Source organism: Equus przewalskii, chromosome 7 (genome assembly GCF_037783145.1).
Source record: "Equus przewalskii isolate Varuska chromosome 7, EquPr2, whole genome shotgun sequence".
Taxonomy (NCBI): domain Eukaryota; kingdom Metazoa; phylum Chordata; class Mammalia; order Perissodactyla; family Equidae; genus Equus; species Equus przewalskii.
This window is the reverse complement of record NC_091837.1, coordinates 70,492,088-70,512,910: the sequence shown is the minus strand read 5'-3', so window position 1 is coordinate 70,512,910 and position 20,823 is coordinate 70,492,088. Positions and strand designations below refer to the sequence as shown.

The following is a 20,823-nucleotide window of genomic DNA, read 5'->3' as shown; positions in this document are numbered from 1 at the left end:
CAAGCCCACCGTTGTTCTGGATCCTGCCCATCTCACCAGCCTCAGCGACCACCCCCTCTTGTCTGGTAGTTAATCCTACAAGAACAGCTGTTTGTGCTGACTGCCACGTCTGCGTGCCCCCCAGCCCCAGTCTGCCAGTACATACATGCTGTTTGACACCTCTACGTCTTTGTTCATGATGTTCTTCTGTCTAGAATATCCCTCAGTCCACAAACTCTTTTTACCCTCTCTGAATAATTCCAAATCATCTTTCAAAATTGAGCTCAATAATTCCCTTGCATGCCATCTTCCTTAATCCTTTCAGACTAGGTCAGATTTTTCTGAAATTTGCATTCCTCTATTATGGATGGTACTTTAAAAAATTACTGAAATCGTTTCCTTTTATATCATCTTTCCAACTACATGGTAAGTTTCTCATGGGAAAGGAAGCTATGGTATACAGCATAATAGATTTCCTGAGAGTCTCCACCTTTCCACCCGAACCCGAGAGCGAGCGAGTTACGGAGACTGAGAGTGCGACCAATGGAGAGGTGAGGACTGCGCAGACTCAGCAATTCAACCCTAATAGGAAGTAGCGAATCCTGGCGTCTTCGGTTCCCATGGTGACAGAGCCCACTTCCGGTCTCTTACCTCAGGGTATCCTCTCTGAGCGCGCCGCGCAAAAATATAAGGCCAGTGGTTTGACATTGTGCAGCAGGAGATAAAGGGCCCCACTTCCAACGTGGTGAGCATGGTAAAACGCGGGAGTTGGGGGAGTGTGCAAGACCCCGAGATTTCTCCGGCTTTCCCCGCCCCCAAACCGCATCCAGAGCTCTAGTTAAGAAGAGAGTGTGCTCCAAGAAGAGGTGTCAAACAGCATGTATGTACTGGCAGACTGGGGCTGGGGGACACGCAGACGTGGCAGTCAGCACAAACAGCTGTAAGGAGATTTGACAGAAGACTTCACCACCTACCCTACCTCCAAGAAGTATCCTCCACGAGTCAGCTTTAATGTATAAATTATGTCTCCGGAAAATCATCTGGGGTCTTGAAGGCCTTTCAGTCTCCAAGACACCCAGGAGGGCTGTTCCCTTGTGATAGGGTATGCATGCCCCAGAAGAGACACAGGGCTGGGAGACAGGAGATCTGGGCTCTGAGCTTGAGATATGGGACTAGTTCTACATCTCTTGGAGTGTGGTCTGTGGAAAGTGATGGAGCTTTGGGTGTCATGCCTACGTCTCTCAGCCTTCTACGGCTGCTTTATTTGGTCAGTCAACCCTGAGAGCTGCTTGGCCGGACAGATTCAGTAGACCTGAAAACTGGAAGAACGATAGATGACTCAAAGGACTGTGGTTGTGGAGGAGACCAAGGGAATGCTGCTCACCAAAGAATGTTGATGGGTTCCACATAGCGCTGCAGACTGTTGGTATTAGCACCCGAATTCCTTTGTTTCTGCCTAGCAGGTACAGTATTTCAGAAACCTCTCCATCTGCACTTATGTAATTACAGAGATAGCTATTTAGCCCCTGCAGTGTGTGCAGCACAATGAAAGACCCAGGTGGTCTCCATTATCCCATGCATTACTGGTGGGAATGTAAAATGATGCAGCCACTTTGGAAAACAGCCTTGCAGTTAATCAAATGATTAAATATAGAGTTACCATATGATCTCCCAGCAACTCCATTCCTAAAAATATATCTAAGAGTAGTGAAAATATATGTCCACGCAAAAACTTGTACGCAAATCTTCATAGCCGTACTATTTATAATTGCCAAAAAAGTGGAAACAACCCAAGTGTTCATCAATGAATGAAGAGATAAATAAAGTATGATATATCCAAACAATGGAATATCTTTTGGCCATAAAAGGAATGAAGTACTAATACATGCTACCACATGAATGAACCTAGAAATTATGCTAAGATGCCAGTCACAAAAGACTACATATTATATGATCCCATTAATATGAAATGTCCAGTCTAAGCAAATCTGCAGAAACAAGAAGTAGATTTGTGACAGCCTAGGGCTGGGGAGGTTGAGGGTAAATGAGTGACTGCCAAAGGGCACAGGTTTCTTTTTTGAGGTGATAAAAATATTCTAAATTGATTGTGATAATCGATGCACAACTCTGTGAATAGACTAAAAATCATTCAATAGTACACTTCAAATGGGTAAATTTTATGAGATATGTGAATTATATCTCAATAAATTTGTGTTTTTAAAGACACAAGGAGATAAAGAAAATAAAATATATTGCTGGTGAAACTGGTACAGCCACTTGGGAAGAGTTTGGCAGTTTAAAAAAGTTAAACATATACTTACCATATCACCCTGCAATCCGACTTTGGTATTTATTCAAGAAAAATGAAAATTTATGTTCACAGAAAAAATTATAAGGAAACATTTATAGCAGCTTTATTCATAATCACCAAAAAATGAAAACTACCTAAATGCCCTTCAATAGACAGATAAAATATGGCACATCCATAGAAGGAATCCTACCATAATTAAAAAGAAGGAGCTATTGATACATGCAACCACTTGAATTGAAAAGCATTAATCCAAGTGAAAGAGGCCTGTGCAAAGAATTCCTTCTGTATGACGTTTTGGAAAAGGCAAAATTCTAGGCAGGGAAAATGGATCAGTGGTTTCCAAATGCTGAGGATTGGGGAAGAGGTTGGATACAATGGGGCAGCACAGGGGAATTTTTTGGGGGGTGATGACAGAGTTCTGTATCTTGATTGTGGTGGTTGTTATATGACTATATGCATTTGTCAAAATTCATGGAACTCTACAGTAAAAGGGGTGAATTTCGTTATATGTAAATTAAATGAACTAAAAAATAAATTTAGCCTGTCATGCCCTTCCTGGTTTCCATGAGGTCAACACCATTCCCACCTGGGGCCACTCCTCATTCCACCTGTCCCTGTATCTGAGCCACAATCTGCCTCTCCCCATGTAGGGGCAAAGGATTGAGTCCTGAGGGGGATGACAGTGGTTTGGCCATAGGCTCCTATCTTATGCCGCCATGTTGGGACTTTGTTAAAATAACATTTGTTAAGAGGAGCACAGGGTGCCAGGCGGTGAGCCCCCCGAACCCCCTTCAACAACAGAGCACAAGAGAAATTGAAATAGAGAAGTTTATTACTCACAGGTCCCGGAGGAAGTACACAGCATGGCTCCAGGAGCCACACTGGGAGGTCAAGGCAGAGTGCAGACAGGAAAGGCAGGACCTGGTGCACATGCCTTTAATAGGGTTCCTGGTTGGAGTGCTTTGGAGTTCCCCAGGCTGGGGCTGGATTGGTCAATTCAAACCAAAAGAATGGGGTTTTGGCAAGCCCCATGGGGTCTTATTTAATGGGTACATAAGGCATAGAGGTGCTGGGAAGCTGGGGAGACTGTTGATCACAAGGGCTGTTGGGGAAGTCATATCAGGAACATAGATTTGCTTGTGACTTTGTGGCTGCCGTCTGGGGCATGCGCTTGCATGAGGGGGCTAGCGTCGGTTTAAGACCCCTGCAAGCCGCTTGGCCAGACAAATGGATGCAGAGACAGCAATATCATGGAGTAGCTTATCTAAACTCTCCATACGCTGACATGGGTTTTCCAGTGAGAGTGAAGGGCAGCCGGTGGTCGGCTGCAGACCACGGCCGACGAAGGCGCGCAGCTGCCACCGGGACCCCGTGTCTCCGCTGACAGCCACCTTGGCGGTGGGCAGAGTCTGCAGGGGTCTCCCCGGGGACGGTGCCCAGCTTGGGGACAGCGCGGGTCTCCTGTTGCTGAGCCGAGACCCCTCCTGCTCCAAGTGCGCGCTGACCGCCCTAGAAGGCAGGATTTCGTTTATGGAAACCCATCCTCCCAGAAGCGGGTTCAGAGGTGCGACAAAGCTGCGCAGAGCTGACCGACCGCAGGCAGGACCCAACTTGTGGGGGGCTCCTTTGCGGAATGCTGAGTTCTTAGAGTGCCCACGGTCTCCAGGCGAGGAGGCCCAGCGGGGTGCAGGGCTGCGGCTGCTGAGGGATCTGGAGGGGCCACGTGGCCGCCGCCATCACCCTCGCTCTCTCCTGCCTGCTCCGAGAGGGGCGCTCCTGCACGCCTACCCCCATTTTAAGCCAGTACAATGGATACCAAAATCTTCCCCACGTGCTAAGAAAGCCGCAATTGTGCACGCTTGGAACCAGATGAAACCTAGCCAGGCATTTATACCTATTATAAGATACAATTAGCTGCATAAATAGAAGTTGTATTTAGACCGACTTCCCCAAGAAGAAAAACGTACTAAGACTTAGTTTGCCTTCCAGGCAGAACCCGGAAAATACCCAGCGAGGAGAGAATTGCGCAGACTCAGCTTCTCAGCGCAAGAGGAGGTAGCTAGTTTTGGCATCCGCGGTTGCCATGGTGACTCTGTTCCCTTCCGGCAGGATGCAAACACACCCCCAACCACCTTGCTCACGGAGTGAGTAGCCCCTGGCAACCAGATCGCGGCATCTTGAAGCAGTCCTCACTGGTCCTATTTCTGGGAACCTGCCTAGGAAGGTTCTGGCTCTGTGGGGCAGGAGGAGGTGAAAGGCCCCACTCTCCCTACTTGGCGATCATGGTAATGGTGGCAGCTGAGGGGTTGGACGGGAGGGAAGCTAGAAGTGGGAGGAGGAAGCGGAAAGAAGGGTGTTAATAACTTGGGCGCTAAACCCTAGACACTTGTCCAGCTGCCCCCATTTCTAGGCCCAGCCTAGCCCAACTGGACCTGCAATCAAGGCTCATGTTAACAGGAAAGGGTGACATCGTATGTTTGTAAATTGGAAGACTTAATATTGTTACCATGGCAGTACTCTCCCAAATTGAGCTACAGATTCAACACAACCCATAACGAAATTCCAGTTGATTTTTTTTTTTTTGCAAAATTAGACAAGTTAATCATAAAATTTGTATGGAAATTTAAGGAACTCAGAATGGCCAAAACAATGTTTAAAAAGAATAACAAAGTTGGAGGACTCACACTTCCTGATTTCAAAACTTACTACAAAGCTACGGTAATCAAGACACATAGAAATGTAGTTCTTGCATAAGGGTAGGCATACAGATCAATGGAATAGAACTGAGTGTACAGAAATGAACCCTCAATTGATTTTTGACAAGGCTACCATAACTATTCCTTGGGGAAAGAGTAGTCAACAAACAGTGCTGAGATGACTGGATACCTATATGCATAAGAATGAAGGTGTGCCTCTACTTCACACCATATAGAAAACTCAAACTGGATCTTTTAACTCAGAATGGACCAAAAACCTAAATATAAGAGCTTAAACTATAAAACTCTTAGGAGAAAACATAGATGTGAACCTTTGTGACCTTGGATTAGGCCATGGTTTCTGGCTATGACACCAAAAGCACAAGTGACAAAAGAAAAAACAGATAAACTGGACATCATCAAAATTAAAACTTTTGTGCTTCAAAGAACACCATCAAGAAAGTGAGGAGACAATCCTCAGAATGGGAGAAAATGTTTGCAAATCATATATCTGATAAAGGATATGTATCTGGAATATTTTTAGAACTATTACAAGTAACTAATAAGAACAAATAACACAATGAAAAAATAGGCAAATGATCTGATTAGATATTTCCTTAAAGAAGATATAAAAATGGCCAATAAACACATGGAAAGATGTTCAACATCATTACCCATCACGGAAATGCAAATCAAAACTACAATGAGATACTGCTTCTCACCCACTAGCATGGCGATAATATAAAAAGCAGATACAAACGTTGGCAAGGATGTGGAGGAATTAAAACCTTCGTATACTTCCGATGGGAATGTAAAATGGTGCAGCCACTTTGGAAAACAGTCTGGCAATTTCTTCAAACAGTTAAATATAGGGTAACCGTAAACCCAACAATTCCACTGTTGGTTATATACTCAACAGAAATGATCGATATGTCTATCCTTACGTGAGTGATGGTCTATATGCCCCCCTCTTGTGCTGTAGGCGAAGGACCCCATTCCTGGTGGGATATAGTGGTGGAGTTGGTCAGGTGACATATGATGCCTATGCTTTAAGAAGACCAAAGGAGTACACACTGAATCTGAAACAAGGGAAGATGTTCCCACACAAGGCAATAAGGGTCCCACTTGCCATAGGGGAACCAATGCCCACTATTGAAGCTGATCTTACTTCATCCCTTCTCTATGTGAGTAAAGCATTGTTCCATCCAGTGCCTCTGTGAGTCCTGTCTTTCTTGGTGACTCCAAAACCTACAAACTATGGAGTGGGTTGACACCCTGACACTGCTACTCCTGGACAGGCATTGTTACGTTATTTGCTATGCTCCATGCTGTGGGATTCCTCCTCTGGGAGTGGTAACAGATGTCATTTGCTCAACATTGGCAGACTGTAGAATTCAAGTTGATATTTACAGACCAGTTTATGAGGGATAGAAACTGACCTACTCAGGGACTGGATCAAAGCTTGGTTGCTAGGGCTTGTGTGGCAATCAACAGTAAGAGGAAAAATCTACACCAAACTGGAGGAACAGGCCTTTGTGCTTTTAGAGGCAGTAAGTGGGAAAGGAAGAGAAGATCAGAGTGGAAAATTGGTACATCTGCTCCTACCCAGGAGTCTGAGTGTAATAAGAGGTGTGGATGTTAGGGATGGGGGAGCTGGAGGCAGGGCTGGGGGTGGACTGTGTGGATAGAGTTAAATTCACTATAGAACAACCTACACAAGTCCTCCTCATAAAGTTTTAAGTGTCTGGTTCATGACATTTGGCAGTGTCTCTAAACATTTCAGGGAGACATCAATTTGAAATGTAATATCTGAGAAGAAAGGACACTTATGTTGGAGGTCCCAAGACCAACATCAAGTTCAACGATTTGTCAGGACTCAAGGAGCTCAGAAAAGTTGTTAAACTCACAGTTACAGTTGATTACAGCAAAAGGATACAGATGAAAATCAACAAAGGACAAAAGGCACATAGAGCAGAGTTCGGGAGAGACCATGCTCCCAGTTATCCTCTCCCAGTAGAGACACATGCTTAGGAGTCTTTGGTAGATCTAGGCTCATCTCTCCTGTTCCTATGGTCCCAGCTTGTGCTGGGGTCCCATACTTGGTTCTTCACTCCGTATTGCTTGTTCCCCTGACTAAGATCCTGATCCCTGGGGTCTGATCACCTGGACTTCTGATCCCTTTCCTGACTCGGATCCACTGTGATCCTCAGCTTTCAGAAACTGCTCCATCCTGCAGCTGCTCCATCCACCTTTTCATCTAGCTGCTGTCATCCTAGGCTTCCCTCAGTCTGTGCCCCGATTTCAGCCCACTGACAAACACTCACGGTAGGAAGAATTTTTAATAATATCAGATTCATTATTCCTGCCTGTGTGTGCTGGCAAGAGACTTAGTCTCCCTGAGTCTCAATTACTTTCACTGTAAAGTGTGGATAATAATCCTTGCTTTCAGAGATTTAAAAAAAAATTTTGATATTAGTTTTAGAATTATTCTTAAAAAATTTAGGGACGTGGAAAAGTATTCCTCCAAAAATGTTAGCTCAAAACACCAAAATACAGGTGCTAGCCCCATTGCCCAGTGGTTAAGTTCACGTGCTCCACTTTGGCAAGCCCAGGGTTTGCTGGTTCAGATCCTGGGCACAGACCTATCCACTGCTCATCAAGCCATGCTATGGTGGCATCCCACATAGAAGGACTAGAATGACTCACAACTGGGATATACAATTACGTACTGGGGCTTTGGGGAGAAAAAAAAGGTAGGTTGGCAACGGATGTTAGCTTAGGGCCAATCTTCCTCACCAAAAAGCATACTTTAAAGAAAACAACAAAATAGAGTGATAGGAATACAGTCTAATTCCAAATCTATTTTTTAGCGTGTTTATGTACATATATGTATATAGCTAAATACATTAACATCTTAACAATGCCTATCTTTAATCATAGGATTACTGGCCTGTTGGGGTCTTTTATCCCCCTCCCCAACCTTAAGGTTGAGCATTCTGTCAAATTGGAAGTACGCTTCTGGAAATTGCCACATTACTACGTATCTTATTGTGTGCTTTACTGGAAGCTGAGGTTTTATTGTTCACTTATCTAGTTTCTCTCTTAAGAGTCCATTCCACTCAAATCAATAACCTAGCTTTCCAACTTCAAATAAATAGAAAGAGGAAAGTGAAACAAATCCAGAGTGATCAGAAGGAAGGATAATAAAGATTAAAGTGGAAATTAATGAAATAGAGATGAGAACAACAATGAAACAAAGAAGTAGTTCTCTGAAAAGATCAACAAAACTGACGAACCTTTAGCTAGAAGGACCAGCAAAAAAAGAAGACTCAAATTACTAAAATGAGAAATGAAAGAAGGGACATTTCTAACAACTTTACAGAAATAAAAAAAGAATTATTTTTTAAAATACGATGAGTCGTTGTATGCCAACAAATTAAGTAACTTAGATGAAATGGACAAATTACTAGAACAACACAAACTACAAAAAATGACTATAGAAGAAGTAGAAAATCTGAATATACCCATAACAAGCAAAGAGATTGAATTAGTAATTTTAAAACTTCCCACAAAAAAGCCCATCCCAATTGGTTCCACTGGTGAATTCCAGGAAGTGTTTAATGAATAATTAATGCCAAAAAAAAAAACAGACAAAGAGGTAAAACTTCCTAACTCGTGCTATGAGGCTAGTATTACCCTGGTACCAAAACCAGACAAAGATTTTGCAAGAAAATAAAGCTACAGATCAAGATTCCTTATGAATATAAAACACAGTATCCTCAACAAGTTACTAGCAAATCAAATCAAATCAAACAACACATAAAAAAGATTATACACAATGACCAAGTGGGATTTATCCCAGGAATGCAAGGATGGTTTAATATACAAACATCAATCTTTGTAAATCAATATTTATAGACTAAATAATAAATTTATATGTGATCTCAATTGACACAGAAAAGCATCTTACAAAATCCAACAGCTTTTCGTGATTAAAAAAAAAAAAACAACTCAACACACTAGGAATGGAAGGGAACTTCCTCAACCCGATAAAGGGCATCTACGAAAACTCACAGCCTACATCATACTTAGTAGTAAAAGACTGAATGCTTTCCCTCAAGATCAGGAACGAGACAAAGATGTCTACTTTCTGTCTTGGTAGACTTGCCTATTCTGAACATTTCAGATAAATGGAATCATATAATACATGGCCTTTTGTGTCTGCTTCTTTCATTTAGCGTAATGTTTCCAATTTCATGCATGTTTAGCATATATGAGTACTTCATTCCTTTGATGGAATAATTTACATTTTATGGATATAACACATTTTGTTTATCCATTTGTCAGTTGATGGACATTTGGCTTGTGTCCACTTTTTTGGTTATTTGCTGCTATGAACATTCATGTACAAGTTTTGTATAGACATATGTTTTGTTTGTGGGTTTTTTGTTGTTGTTGTTGCTGAGGAAGATTAGCCCTGAGCTAACATCTGTGCCAATCTTCCTCTATTTTGTCTGTGAGTTGCTGCCACAGCATGGCTGATGAGTGGTGCAGGTTTGCACCCAGGATCCAAACCTGCAAACCTGGGCCATTGAAGTGGAGCACATTGAACTTAACCACTACTGCATGGGGCCAGCCCCTCTATGGACATATGTTTTTAATTTATCTTGGATATATATATAGGAGAGGAATTGCCAGGTCAAATGGTTGCTCTACTGCCAAACTTGTTTCCAAATCAGCTGTACCTCTTTACACTCCCACCCATGCATGGGGATTCCAATTATTTCCAAGGACCAAAATGGTATGGCTAGAGTTGGCTGATTAGACTAGAATAACACTGTAACCTGAGAAAATGTGAAGAGTGATCAGTTATTATTGGTTTCCCCCAACTCAGGGTCAAGTGTTGTATGTGGTATGTAGTCAGTCTGTCAGGAGCAGGTGGGGCCAATGCCCCATGTAATGTGGCCTACTTCACTGTACACAAATGCACACTTGTGATAGGAATTACAAGTCTGCCATGTAGTCGCGGCTTCTGCATCAAAACCAAGGAGTCCTTTGCTTTGTGCCTAGTCGCTGATGGTGGATGCACTGCAATGTGTGGTGGCGATCTGAGCAATGCAGTCTTGATTAGCAGCTTGATTCCATTCGATCTCACCAGAGAATAGTCCCTTACCATGGGCATCTACATGAGTGACCAGATGGTCTGATCAGGAGCAAGTAGTTCACAGCCCCAAAGAAGAGTGTCTTACTCTGCCAGGCTGTATTCTTAAGTGGCAGAGCAAACAGCCCAAGAGTCAGTAAATAAAATAACAGATTCATGAAGGGGAGTATTGGCTGGGCCTATGAAAACGGCTTTTAAATTCTTTCCACAGAGCACAGCGACCACACCTGCTTTTGCTTCTGTGTAGAGGACAGTGAGGTTCAACAGTGGTAGTAGAGTAGCTGCCACCCTTTATGCAAAACCAAGATGACTGTAGCACTGGGTCAACTGCACTCAGCAAGCCCTGTCTAGTGAAGCACGTCCTATCTGGGGAAAAGATAGCAGTTTTTTCTTGACTCCAGAGAGACTGAGCAGTGTGAGCCCATAAACCCAAAAAACTTAGCAAATAGGCCCCTAACTTTAGGAGGGGGCTGGTTATCAGCCTCTTGTGGGCAGAGGTATGATAACGCCTTAGGTCATTGACACTGAGGCTTTGACCTGCCAACCAACAGGTTATTATCTAGTTAGTGAAAGCTTTGGAATCAGGATAGAAGCACTCGCCCTAAATCCTGACCCACCGACTGGTGGCAGTGGCAGGGGAATTTGTCCCATTACACTTTCTAGCTGTAGCTCTGTCCTAAAGGGGAGAATCTCCCCTGGAAGTTTATGAGCATTTATAGGACAAGCATACAACACATCAATTTCATTATATATTTGGCAGAGGAACATATAACGACAGTAGATTAATTGGCCTAAGGCCTCAACCATATGGTCTCTTTAATTTTTTTTCCTTTTCACTGTGAGTTTTGCCCAAACCCTATCAGGAGATCATGTTACCTTCTGGCTGGGAACTTAAGGAGTGCAAGAGGGCGGTGGAGGGTGGGTGGCAGAGCTGTGGAACCTTTTTTATCCTTTGGCTCCTTGCCCACAGGATGCCTTTTCCTCCCCTGTGCTTGTCTTCCTTGGTTTGGGAGGAATCCAGGGCATTTTACCAAGGCTCAGTTAGACAGCAATTAAGCTTTGCCTGCTTGGCCTTTGTGGAGATGTATAAGGTCATCAGGGTCCCATGGTATAACTATTCCCCTGCAATATTGCAAATATTAAACCAATTTTGCATTCTTGGGATCTTTATTCATGGTATAAATACACTTCCTCATGGTGTATTATTCTTTTTATAAGTCGCTGGGCTCAATTTGCTAATATTTTGTTAATGACTCTTGCATCTGTGTTCTAAAGAATTTAACCTTGCCCAAAGAGAGATCTGGCATTTGCCCTCCTTGGCTTCTGGGAGGTAATCTCTAGCCCTTTAATGTCACATCTGACAGGAGTACCTTTGTTTGCCTGGAGGTCTTTGGTCACTGGATAGTCTAATGATGTGATTTAAGGTGAGGGCTTTGGGTCACATGTTAGCAACTCAACCTCCTAAGGGGCTAGGAACTGAGATCTGGCACATGGACAGTCAATGGTGCCTATGTAATGGAACTCCAGCAAAGACCCTGGACACCAAGGCTCAGGTGAGCTTCCCTGATTGACAGTTCTCTGTGCGTATTGTCACATATTATTAGTGGGAGCAGCTACCTCTGTCCATGAATCCTCTGGGAGAGGATAACCAGAAGCTCTGAATTTAGAACCCTCTTGGCCTCTGTCCCATGGCTGATTTCAACCTGTATCCTCTTCCTGTGATAACTGTGAGTGTAACAGCTTTCAGTGAGTTCTGTGAGTCCTTCTAGCAAGTTAGTTGGGGACCCCCAAACTGGCAATTGGTGTCAGAAGTAGGCATGATCTCCTTACTCTTAAACTTAAACCCTTGAACTCTGCAGTAGCATCAGAAGTAAAGATGGTCTCTTGGAAACTGTTCCTCAAATTTTGCAGGATCTATGCTCATGTGGTATATTGGTCTGTCATTTTCTTTTCTTGTAATATTTTTGTCTGATTTGGTATCAGGGAAATGATTCCCAAAATGAATTGGGAAGTATTTCATCCTCCTCTATTTCCTTAAAGATTTTGCCTAGGATTGCTCTTTTATTTTTATTTTTAAGATTGGCACCTTAGCTAACATCTGTTGCCATCTTTTTTTCTTCTTCTTCTCCCCAAAGCCCCCCTGTACATAGTTGTATATTCTAGTTGTAGGTCCTTCTGGCTCTGCTATGTGGGACGCCGCCTCAGCATGGCCTGATGAGCAGTGCCATGTCGGCGCCCAGGATCGGAATGGGTTAAACCCTGGGCTGCCAAAGCAGAGTATGCAAATTAACCACCTGGCCATGGGGCTGGCCTAGGATTGCTCTTTTTTTCTCCTTAAATATTTGACAGAATTTACTATTGAAGCTATTTGGGCTTGGAGTTTACTTTGTGGGAAGGTTTTTAATCAGAAATAGAAATAACTTTGTAATGATATGGCCACTCACATTTTCCATTTCTTCATGTGTTAGTTTTAGTAAGTTGTCTTTTTCAAGGAATTTGTCCATTTTATCTAAGTAGCCAAATATATTGCATTAGGTTAGTATAAATGTGTGCATAATATTCTCTTTTTAACATCTGTAGGATCTGTATTGATGGCTCTTTTTTCATCCATGATGTAGGTAACATGTTTTCTCTTTATTTTTCCCTAATTAAATAAATCATATTTAATTTGACAAGTTATATTTAAAAGTATAGTAATTGAATATAAATTTAGTTAATTCAATTTAATTACATGACTGTAAAATTTAGTTTAATGAATTAAGGTGAATTTGAATTAAAATTTAAATATGTTAAATTAAATTGAATGACTTGAACTGTCATATTAAATAAAATGTAATATAACAAATTAAAATTGAATGATGCACAATGACATCAAACTGAATAAATTAACTAATATTAAATTATTTTAAACCAAATTACATTTAAAAATCAAAATTCAATTGTTAATTTAAATTTAACTTGAGTAATTAAATTTAAGTTAAACTAGAGCTATATTTCCTTAAACTTATTTTCATACATCCAATTGTAATTAAATTAAAGTTGAATTATATAAAATTCAATAATCACTGTTAAAATAAATTTATCTAAGTACCTGTTAATTAAAATAAATTACAATCAAATTAAGAATAATTCAAAATTAATTAACTAATAAAAATAAGACAAGTCTTATGCTGGATCTGAAGGTTGTTGTCTCGTGGATTAAAAATCCCTTTTGAGGAGAAGGTCACAGAACCTTTGTTGTGGCCGTTGCCTCTTGGTGTCTGTGAGGGTGTGGAGGGGACCATGTTTAAGAAGGGCGGGGGGCGGGGAAAATCAGACCTCCAAAGCCAGGAACAGCAAAATCATCAGTAACAAATAAGCTGCTACTATGTCTGGGCCAAGAAATCCAGAAAAACTGTCAGCCAAGGGTTAAACATCTCTTTTTGCCCAGACCCCTCTCCTCAACCGGAAATAAAGTCGTTCTGACTTTGGAAGTGGACGTTTACTATGACCATGACCGTCGCATCTAGGAAATGGGTGTTGCATATAAAATAACGCTGCATGTTCTATCTCATTTGATCTCTATGGTCGCCCAGGTTTGACCATTATCCTGGGGAGACGTCTAGCTCTCTGACTTATACAGACTTTTTTTATTGCACATAATTTACATTAAAAAAAAATTAAAACTAACTTTATCGGAGAGAATATTGAATTTGTATGAAAGAAGAGAACCAAAGTGGACAGCAATAGGAAACAGGCAAATCTACACTCGGGGGCGGCGGGGGTGGGGGGTGGGGGGTGGTCAGGGCAGGGCTTGGTGAAGCCAGTTGTCCCTGATTTCAGAATTTACTTTATTCTGGCCACTTCTCACCAGAGGAGGTAAGGCCAACATCGTGTCTGGCCTTCCTTCGTCTCTCGGGACTAATTCTGAGGGATGAGAGCGCTCTTGCAAAGGTCCACAGGCTGAACCGTGCCAGGCCCGGTTTAGGAGCTGCAAGGAGTAAGAGCGGGAAAGAGTGGTGGGAGGTGACGTCGGAGACCTAACAGCGGGGCTGGCTTCTTTTGCAGCGCAAGGCACACAGTCTGCCGGCGTCCCATGAACACAAGTGGAAGGGAAAAGTGATTGAATAGAGGAACGAACACAGCTTGAGGGAGGTAGTGTTTCAGGAGCGGCCGCTTTCCCTGTGAACTTTTCTGCAGTACAAGTTGCCGGCGTACGGAATCGACCGCCAAGATGGCGGCGCCCTGGCGGAAACCGCGATCAGGATGCTGCCATGTGTTGCCTGTAACCGTACGGACTCGGCCATCTTACGGAATCAATTCCAAGATGGCGGCGTCTATGTGGAAGTCGCGCGGTAGGCGCGGCCATATTGCCTGTAACGTCGAGGCCGTACAAGAAGATACTGTACGGACCTGACCGACAAGGTGGCGGTGCCCACGGAAAAGTAGCGATAGAGGCGCGGCCATATTTCTGCAATGTATAGACTCGGACGCCATACAGTGTCAGTAGTCAAGATGGCGGCTCCTGAGAGACAGAAGGAGCTCTAGGCGGGCGACCTGCTTGTTTGTCGTGAAGCCGACGCACCGGGCCTGCGCAGTCGGAGTACGGTGCCCGGGAGGCGCCACCAGAGGCGGAAGTAGCTGTGGGCGCCTTTGCAACCGCCACGGACGCTGCCGAGTAGTCTGTGCGGGTTCGCGGGTCTTTGGCGGGGGTCGCGAGGGGGTGTTCCCGGAGCTGAGAGATGGTGAGTACGGGTCCGGGGAGGGGTCCGGCGGTAGAGGTCAGTGGGATTGGTCATGGCGGGGTCCGTCGGCAGACGCCTGGGGGTCTGTGGTGAACCGTAACAGGAGTCTGTGGGCAGAACGGTGCGGGCCTGTGGTGAACCGTTACAGGGGTCTGTGGGCGGCATGATGGGGGTCTGGGGGTCTGGGTTTTTTTCTGATGTGTGAGTTCTGTGGGAGTCTCAGAGTTCTGTAATGAGCCATATGGGGGTCCGTAATGGAAGTTTAGTGCGAATCCCTGATGGTAGTTCCAGGGGGGTCCAGAGGGGGGCTTCTTTGGGCAGAGTGACGAGGGGTTTGCCATGAGCCGTAGTGGGCGGTCTGTCGTGAGCCGTGGTGAGTCTGTATCAAGGGATCTGTAGGGAACCGTAATGGGGACAGGGGTGTCAGTGGAGTTGTTAACGGGGGATCTGTGGGGACCCTGATGGGAAGTCTGCGGAGTAAATCACAGTGTCTGTGAGAACCTGTGGTGGGGTGTGTGAGGAGCCGTGATGGGGGCGGTGTGGGGTGAGCGGTAGAGTGTTTAGTGAGCCGTTATGAGTGTGGCGATAGTGGGATGGGCTGTCAGTGGGGTAAGCGATGGGAGGTCTGGGGCAGAAGGATGGGGTTTATTAGCAGAGCAATGGTGTGTCAGGGCTGTGGGGACCGTGAGGGGGAGGTTTACGAGGAGCCTGTAGGAAATGTGTCGGTAGAGTGTTGGGGTCTGTGGCTAGCCATGGCAGAACCTAATGGAGGAATGAGGCGCTATGATGGGGGTTCTCTAAGGAGCCATAACGGGGGGACTCCCACAGGAGGGGGATGGTTCAGACCCAGAGCCTCCAGACGCTGGGGAGGACAGCAAGTCGGAGAATGGGGAGAATGCGCCCATCTACTGTATCTGCCGCAAACCGGACATCAACTGCTTCATGATGTGAGCCGGGGAGAGGTGGGCGGGGCTGACACCTGGCAAGGTTGGGCAAGGCCATAGGTCTGGCCCCTCACATCTCCACCACTCACCCCATCCTCTGCAGCGGGTGTGACAACTGCAATGAGTGGTTCCATGGGGACTGCATCCGGATCACTGAGAAGATGGCCAAGGCCATCCGGGAGTGGTACTGTCGGGAGTGCCGAGGTGAGGGGGATGGAAAGGACAGGCAGTGAGGTGGGACTTCGAGGGAGGAGGAGGAGCCGTAATGGGAGGTCGGGTCATGGGGAGTACTGATATATGTCTGTGGGCAGAGTAATTGTCGGTCTGTGGTGAGCTAGAATGGAGGCTCCATCATGAGCCATAATAGAGGGTCGCACCAGGAGGGGCACTTCTGCCCTGGAGTAGGGGGACACAACAGGTGGGTGGGAGAGAAAAGAAAGAAAGAGTTCTAGGACCATCCAGATCCCCCAGTGCCAACCCACCCTGGCCCCACCATCTGCCCCCTCTGCAGAGAAAGACCCCAAGCTGGAGATCCGCTATCGGCACAAGAAGTCACGGGATCGGGACAGCAATGAGCGAGACGGCAGTGAGCCCCGGGATGAGGGTGGAGGGCGCAAGAGGCCTGCCCCGGATCCGGATCTGCAGCGCCGGGCGGGGTCAGGGACAGGGGTTGGGGCCATGCTTGCTCGGGGCTCTGCTTCGCCCCACAAATCCTCTCCACAGCCCTTGGTGGCCACACCCAGCCAGGTGAGTGGCTGTGGTGGCTGGGATAGCTCAGGTGATCCCATCTCAGGTCCTCCTTGAGTTCTTGATTTCTGTTCTGGGTCCCTCCCACCAGCATCACCAGCAGCAGCAGCAGCAGCAGCAGCAGCAGCAGCAGCAGCAAATCAAACGGTCAGCCCGCATGTGTGGCGAGTGCGAGGCCTGCCGGCGCACTGAGGACTGTGGCCACTGCGACTTCTGCCGGGACATGAAGAAGTTTGGGGGCCCCAACAAGATCCGGCAGAAGTGCCGGCTGCGTCAGTGCCAGCTACGGGCCCGGGTGAGCCTGGGTGGAGTTGGGCAGGGTCAGGTGTTGGGGGGCAGTGTGTCCAAGAAGAGCTAAAATGGGTGGGCCAGGTGGGGTGGGGTCTAATTACATACAGACAGATGGGAAGGAGCCTGACCTGTCCAGATGAATTGGGGCATGCCCAGGTGTGCTGAGCCAGCAGGGGAGCCCACCAAACCCAGGTGGGCAAAGTAGGACCAGATGTTTCTAGGTGGTCAGGCATGTCAGGGCAGGTGGCAGAGGCCTTAGCATGTCCTGGTGATGAGAGGAGAAGGGGCAGGTGTGTCTGGAAAGGCACGGCAGGGCTAGTTGGTGGGGCCAAGCACCTGTGGGAGGGGCTAGGGCAGGGCCACCTTCCATCTATCTGGGGCTGACCTGGGCCTTCCTCCTGCCGGCACAGGAATCGTACAAGTACTTCCCTTCCTCGGTGAGTCCAGCCTCCCAGGGCAGGGCAGGGCATGCGGGCAGGGCAGTCAGGGCCAGTCCTGAGATTCTGCCCTGCAGCTCTCGCCAGTGACGCCCTCAGAGTCCCTGCCAAGGCCTCGTCGGCCACTGCCCACGCAGCAGCAGCCACAATCATCACAGAAGCTAGGGCGCATCCGTGAGGACGAGGGAGCAGTAGCATCAGCAGCAGTCAAGGAGCCACCTGAGGCCACGGCCACGCCTGAGCCACTCTCTGATGAAGACCTACCACTGGACCCTGACCTGTACCAGGACTTCTGTGCGGGGGCCTTTGATGACCACGGCCTGGTGAGCAGGCAGTGTCGTGTGTTGGAAGGGTAGAGGTTACCGAAATAGAGAGTATCCATAAGGTAGAGAGAGGAGGCCGAGAATATGGAAGGCCGATTTGTGAACTGAGTAGGTGGTGGGGGAGTCAAGAGAGGGGCAGATGGGCCAGTGTATGCCTCATTTGTAGCCCTGGATGAGCGACACAGAAGAGTCCCCATTCCTGGATCCTGCGCTGCGGAAGAGGGCAGTGAAAGTGAAGCATGTGAAGCGCCGGGAGAAGAAGTCTGAGAAGAAGGTGATGGAGACGGTGAAATGGATGTGGGAAGGCAGAGGGCAGGGTGAGGAGGGAGAGGCAAAGGCCAGGGGCCGCATGGGGTAAGAACCAGAAAGGGATGGAATGCAGGGGGAGACAGGGGTCTGGGGCTGCCTTCAACTCCATCCTGACCTGACCTGCCTCGTCCCATAGAAGGAGGAGAGATACAAGCGGCATCGGCAGAAGCAGAAGCACAAGGACAAGTGGAAACACCCGGAGCGCGCTGATGCCAAGGACCCTGCATCGCTACCGCAGTGCCTGGGGCCTGGCTGTGTGCGCCCTGCCCAGCCCGGCTCCAAGTATTGTTCAGACGACTGTGGCATGAAGCTGGCAGCCAAGTGAGTCATTCCTGGGGGGTTTAAGGGAGTCAGGCAGTACTGGGTAGGGCATGACCAGAGCCTTCTGTATGTCTACCAGTCACCTGTCCACCATTTAGTTAACCAGGCACCCACCTGTCCCTCCTCCCACTCACTTATCCATCTGTCTCTTCACTCTTCTATATACCATTCAGTCACTGTTGTGCCCATCCATCTACCATTCAGTCACCTGTTTACTTATCCTTTCACCATTTAGTCACCCATCCATTCTGCCATCCTTGCATCATCCCACTTACTCATCTTGTTGCTTGCCACCTGCCCGCACCCAACCAACTGCCTCCCTGCAGCCGCATCTACGAGATCCTCCCCCAGCGCATCCAGCAGTGGCAGCAGAGCCCCTGCATTGCTGAGGAGCATGGCAAGAAGCTGCTCGAACGCATTCGCCGTGAGCAACAGAGCGCCCGAACCCGCCTTCAGGAAATGGAGCGCCGATTCCATGAGCTTGAGGCCATCATTCTGCGTGCCAAGCAGCAGGCAGTGCGTGAGGACGAGGAGGTGAGCAAGTATGGGCATGGTAGTGCAGGGCCCAGTACCTGGTCCTGCCTGGCCTCATTGTTGCTTCCACCTCATGCAGAGCAATGAGGGTGACAGTGATGACACGGACCTGCAGATCTTCTGCGTCTCCTGTGGACACCCCATCAACCCACGTGTTGCCTTGCGTCACATGGAGCGCTGCTACGCCAAGGTCGGGGTGTCAGCCTGAGGGCTGTGGGAACCTCAGTGGGCCCATGGGGGTCAGATGTGTTTTCTGGGTGTTGTTTTGGGAGGGCATGCAGCGCACATCCACAGTTCCCTCCACTTGTGCTCATCTCTCCAGTATGAGAGCCAGACGTCCTTTGGGTCCATGTACCCCACGCGCATTGAGGGGTGAGTGTGGGCGCCACGCGGAGTCAGAGGAGGGAGGTTAAGGCTGGGATCAGAAGTGGAATGGTGGGGCAGCATATGGGTGTGGGCAAGGATAGGTGGCCCCCCTTCTTCTCTCCCTCCACTACCCTCTCTCTACTCCAAACCCCCAGGGCTACACGACTCTTCTGTGATGTCTACAATCCTCAGAGCAAGACATACTGTAAGCGGCTCCAGGTCCTGTGCCCCGAGCACTCACGGGACCCCAAAGTAAGGTTTTCCCTCAACTCTGCCGCATTCTGTCCCTCCTCCCCTCCTCTTGCCCCACATTTAGCTCTTCCTTCCTCACCTCCCCTGCTTCTTTGCCTTTTTCCTACATGACCATTTCCATAACCCCCCTTTCCCTGCCTCATCACTCTTCATTCCTCTCCTTTTTCCTGTGTCATCACCTCCTAGGCCTCCCCTTTCCCTGCCTCTTTATCCTCTAGTCCTTCCCTTTTCTACTCCTCTCCACCCTCCCCTGAACTCTCCATTCCTTCCCTCCTCCCTCCCTGACCACTCCCCCATTCCTGTCCTCCTTCCTGGCTTACCACCTCACATTCATCCCCATCCCCTGCTTTCCCTGCAGGTGCCAGCCGATGAGGTATGCGGGTGCCCCCTTGTACGTGACGTCTTTGAGCTCACAGGTGACTTCTGCCGCCTGCCCAAGCGCCAGTGCAACCGCCATTACTGCTGGGAGAAGTTGCGGCGTGCTGAAGTGGACCTGGAGCGGGTGCGCGTGGTAGGTTTTGATGCTGGATGTGGCCAGGGTCAGGCAGGGCTTCTGGAACCCCTTCTCATGGCTCCTCTGCTCTCCTGGCAGTGGTACAAGCTGGACGAGTTGTTTGAACAGGAGCGCAATGTACGCACAGCCATGACGAACCGGGCAGGACTACTGGCCCTCATGCTGCACCAAACGATCCAGCATGACCCACTCACTACAGACCTGCGCTCCAGTGCCGACCGCTGAGCCTCACTGGCCCAGATGTCCTCACACCCTGCATTCCAGGCAGGAGTGCCTGAATTCCCCATTTGACTGTTCTGCCATTCATCTGTTTCTCCAATGGTCCCTGAGTTTCTCCCTGTGCCCATCCACCATTTGCCCATCTGCCCTTTCCAGAGGGTCTCAGAATTTCCTCCCGTTTTTGTCTATTCTCTGTCTCTCCATTCTCTCTGCCTGGGTGAGACTGTGGAGTCTGCTCACCCTTGCCTCCCCCATCCTCTGGTTTTGTTAATAAAATTTTGAAGAAGCAAGAAAGATTACTACTGATGGTTTCCACAGTTTATTCAGTTGTAACTACATTCCCAAACCCCTAAGGTAGATGGGCCATGGCACACCTGTACTCAGGAGGGCTGCAGCATATGTGCAGGGCTGCAGGTGTACAGTTGGCACCCACTCTGTGCTCTGCAGACTGCCCCTTGGGCTGTGGGATATGACCTGCTGAGAGAGAGCCTAGTGACCTACATTCTCTGCCTCTCATTTTGAGACAGTGGGTGCACAGCACTCAGTGTGTGGCTGATTTACCACTCCTGTGTCAGCGTTAATATTCTCCAGACCAGAGGTGTACTCAATGACGGACACGAGGCCCCCTCTTTCCCTACAAACCCCTTTTCGGAAATGTATACAGTAGGAGCCCACCCCGCCCTCTCGTCGGGTCC

At 47.4% G+C, this 20,823-nt stretch overlaps 1 protein-coding gene across 6 annotated transcripts; it reads left to right on the top strand.

Annotated features, from left to right (window-relative positions):
• Positions 1-599: 599 nt before the first annotated feature.
• CXXC1 (CXXC finger protein 1) lies at positions 600-20,427 on the top strand. Of its 6 annotated transcripts, none has more exons than XM_070630221.1 (17): positions 600-1,442; positions 4,280-4,575; positions 14,195-14,871; positions 15,700-15,818; positions 15,919-16,019; positions 16,327-16,401; positions 16,654-16,857; positions 17,264-17,290; positions 17,368-17,613; positions 17,780-17,887; positions 18,059-18,243; positions 18,570-18,777; positions 18,857-18,967; positions 19,100-19,149; positions 19,299-19,395; positions 19,754-19,906; positions 19,988-20,427. In XM_070630221.1, exons 5-17 carry the CDS (start codon positions 15,936-15,938, stop codon positions 20,132-20,134), a joined length of 1,695 nt encoding a protein of 564 aa, XP_070486322.1. In that variant the 5' UTR covers positions 600-1,442; positions 4,280-4,575; positions 14,195-14,871; positions 15,700-15,818; positions 15,919-15,935; the 3' UTR covers positions 20,135-20,427. The 6 variants fall into 6 exon arrangements, with proteins under 6 accessions (XP_070486322.1, XP_070486319.1, XP_008512911.1 ...); XM_070630218.1 differs by having other exon boundaries at positions 16,327-16,562; XM_008514689.2 differs by lacking the exon at positions 4,280-4,575 and having other exon boundaries at positions 624-1,442; positions 16,327-16,562.
• The last annotated feature ends 396 nt before the right edge of the window (positions 20,428-20,823 follow it).

Bases quoted from the DNA above. Each gene is read 5' to 3' on its own strand.
- CXXC1 (XM_070630218.1), top strand. The intron at 16,563-16,653 runs GTGAGTGGCTGT...CCCTCCCACCAG, and splicing joins TGGTGGCCACACCCAGCCAG to CATCACCAGCAGCAGCAGCA. The intron at 17,291-17,367 runs GTGAGTCCAGCC...TCTGCCCTGCAG, and splicing joins ACAAGTACTTCCCTTCCTCG to CTCTCGCCAGTGACGCCCTC.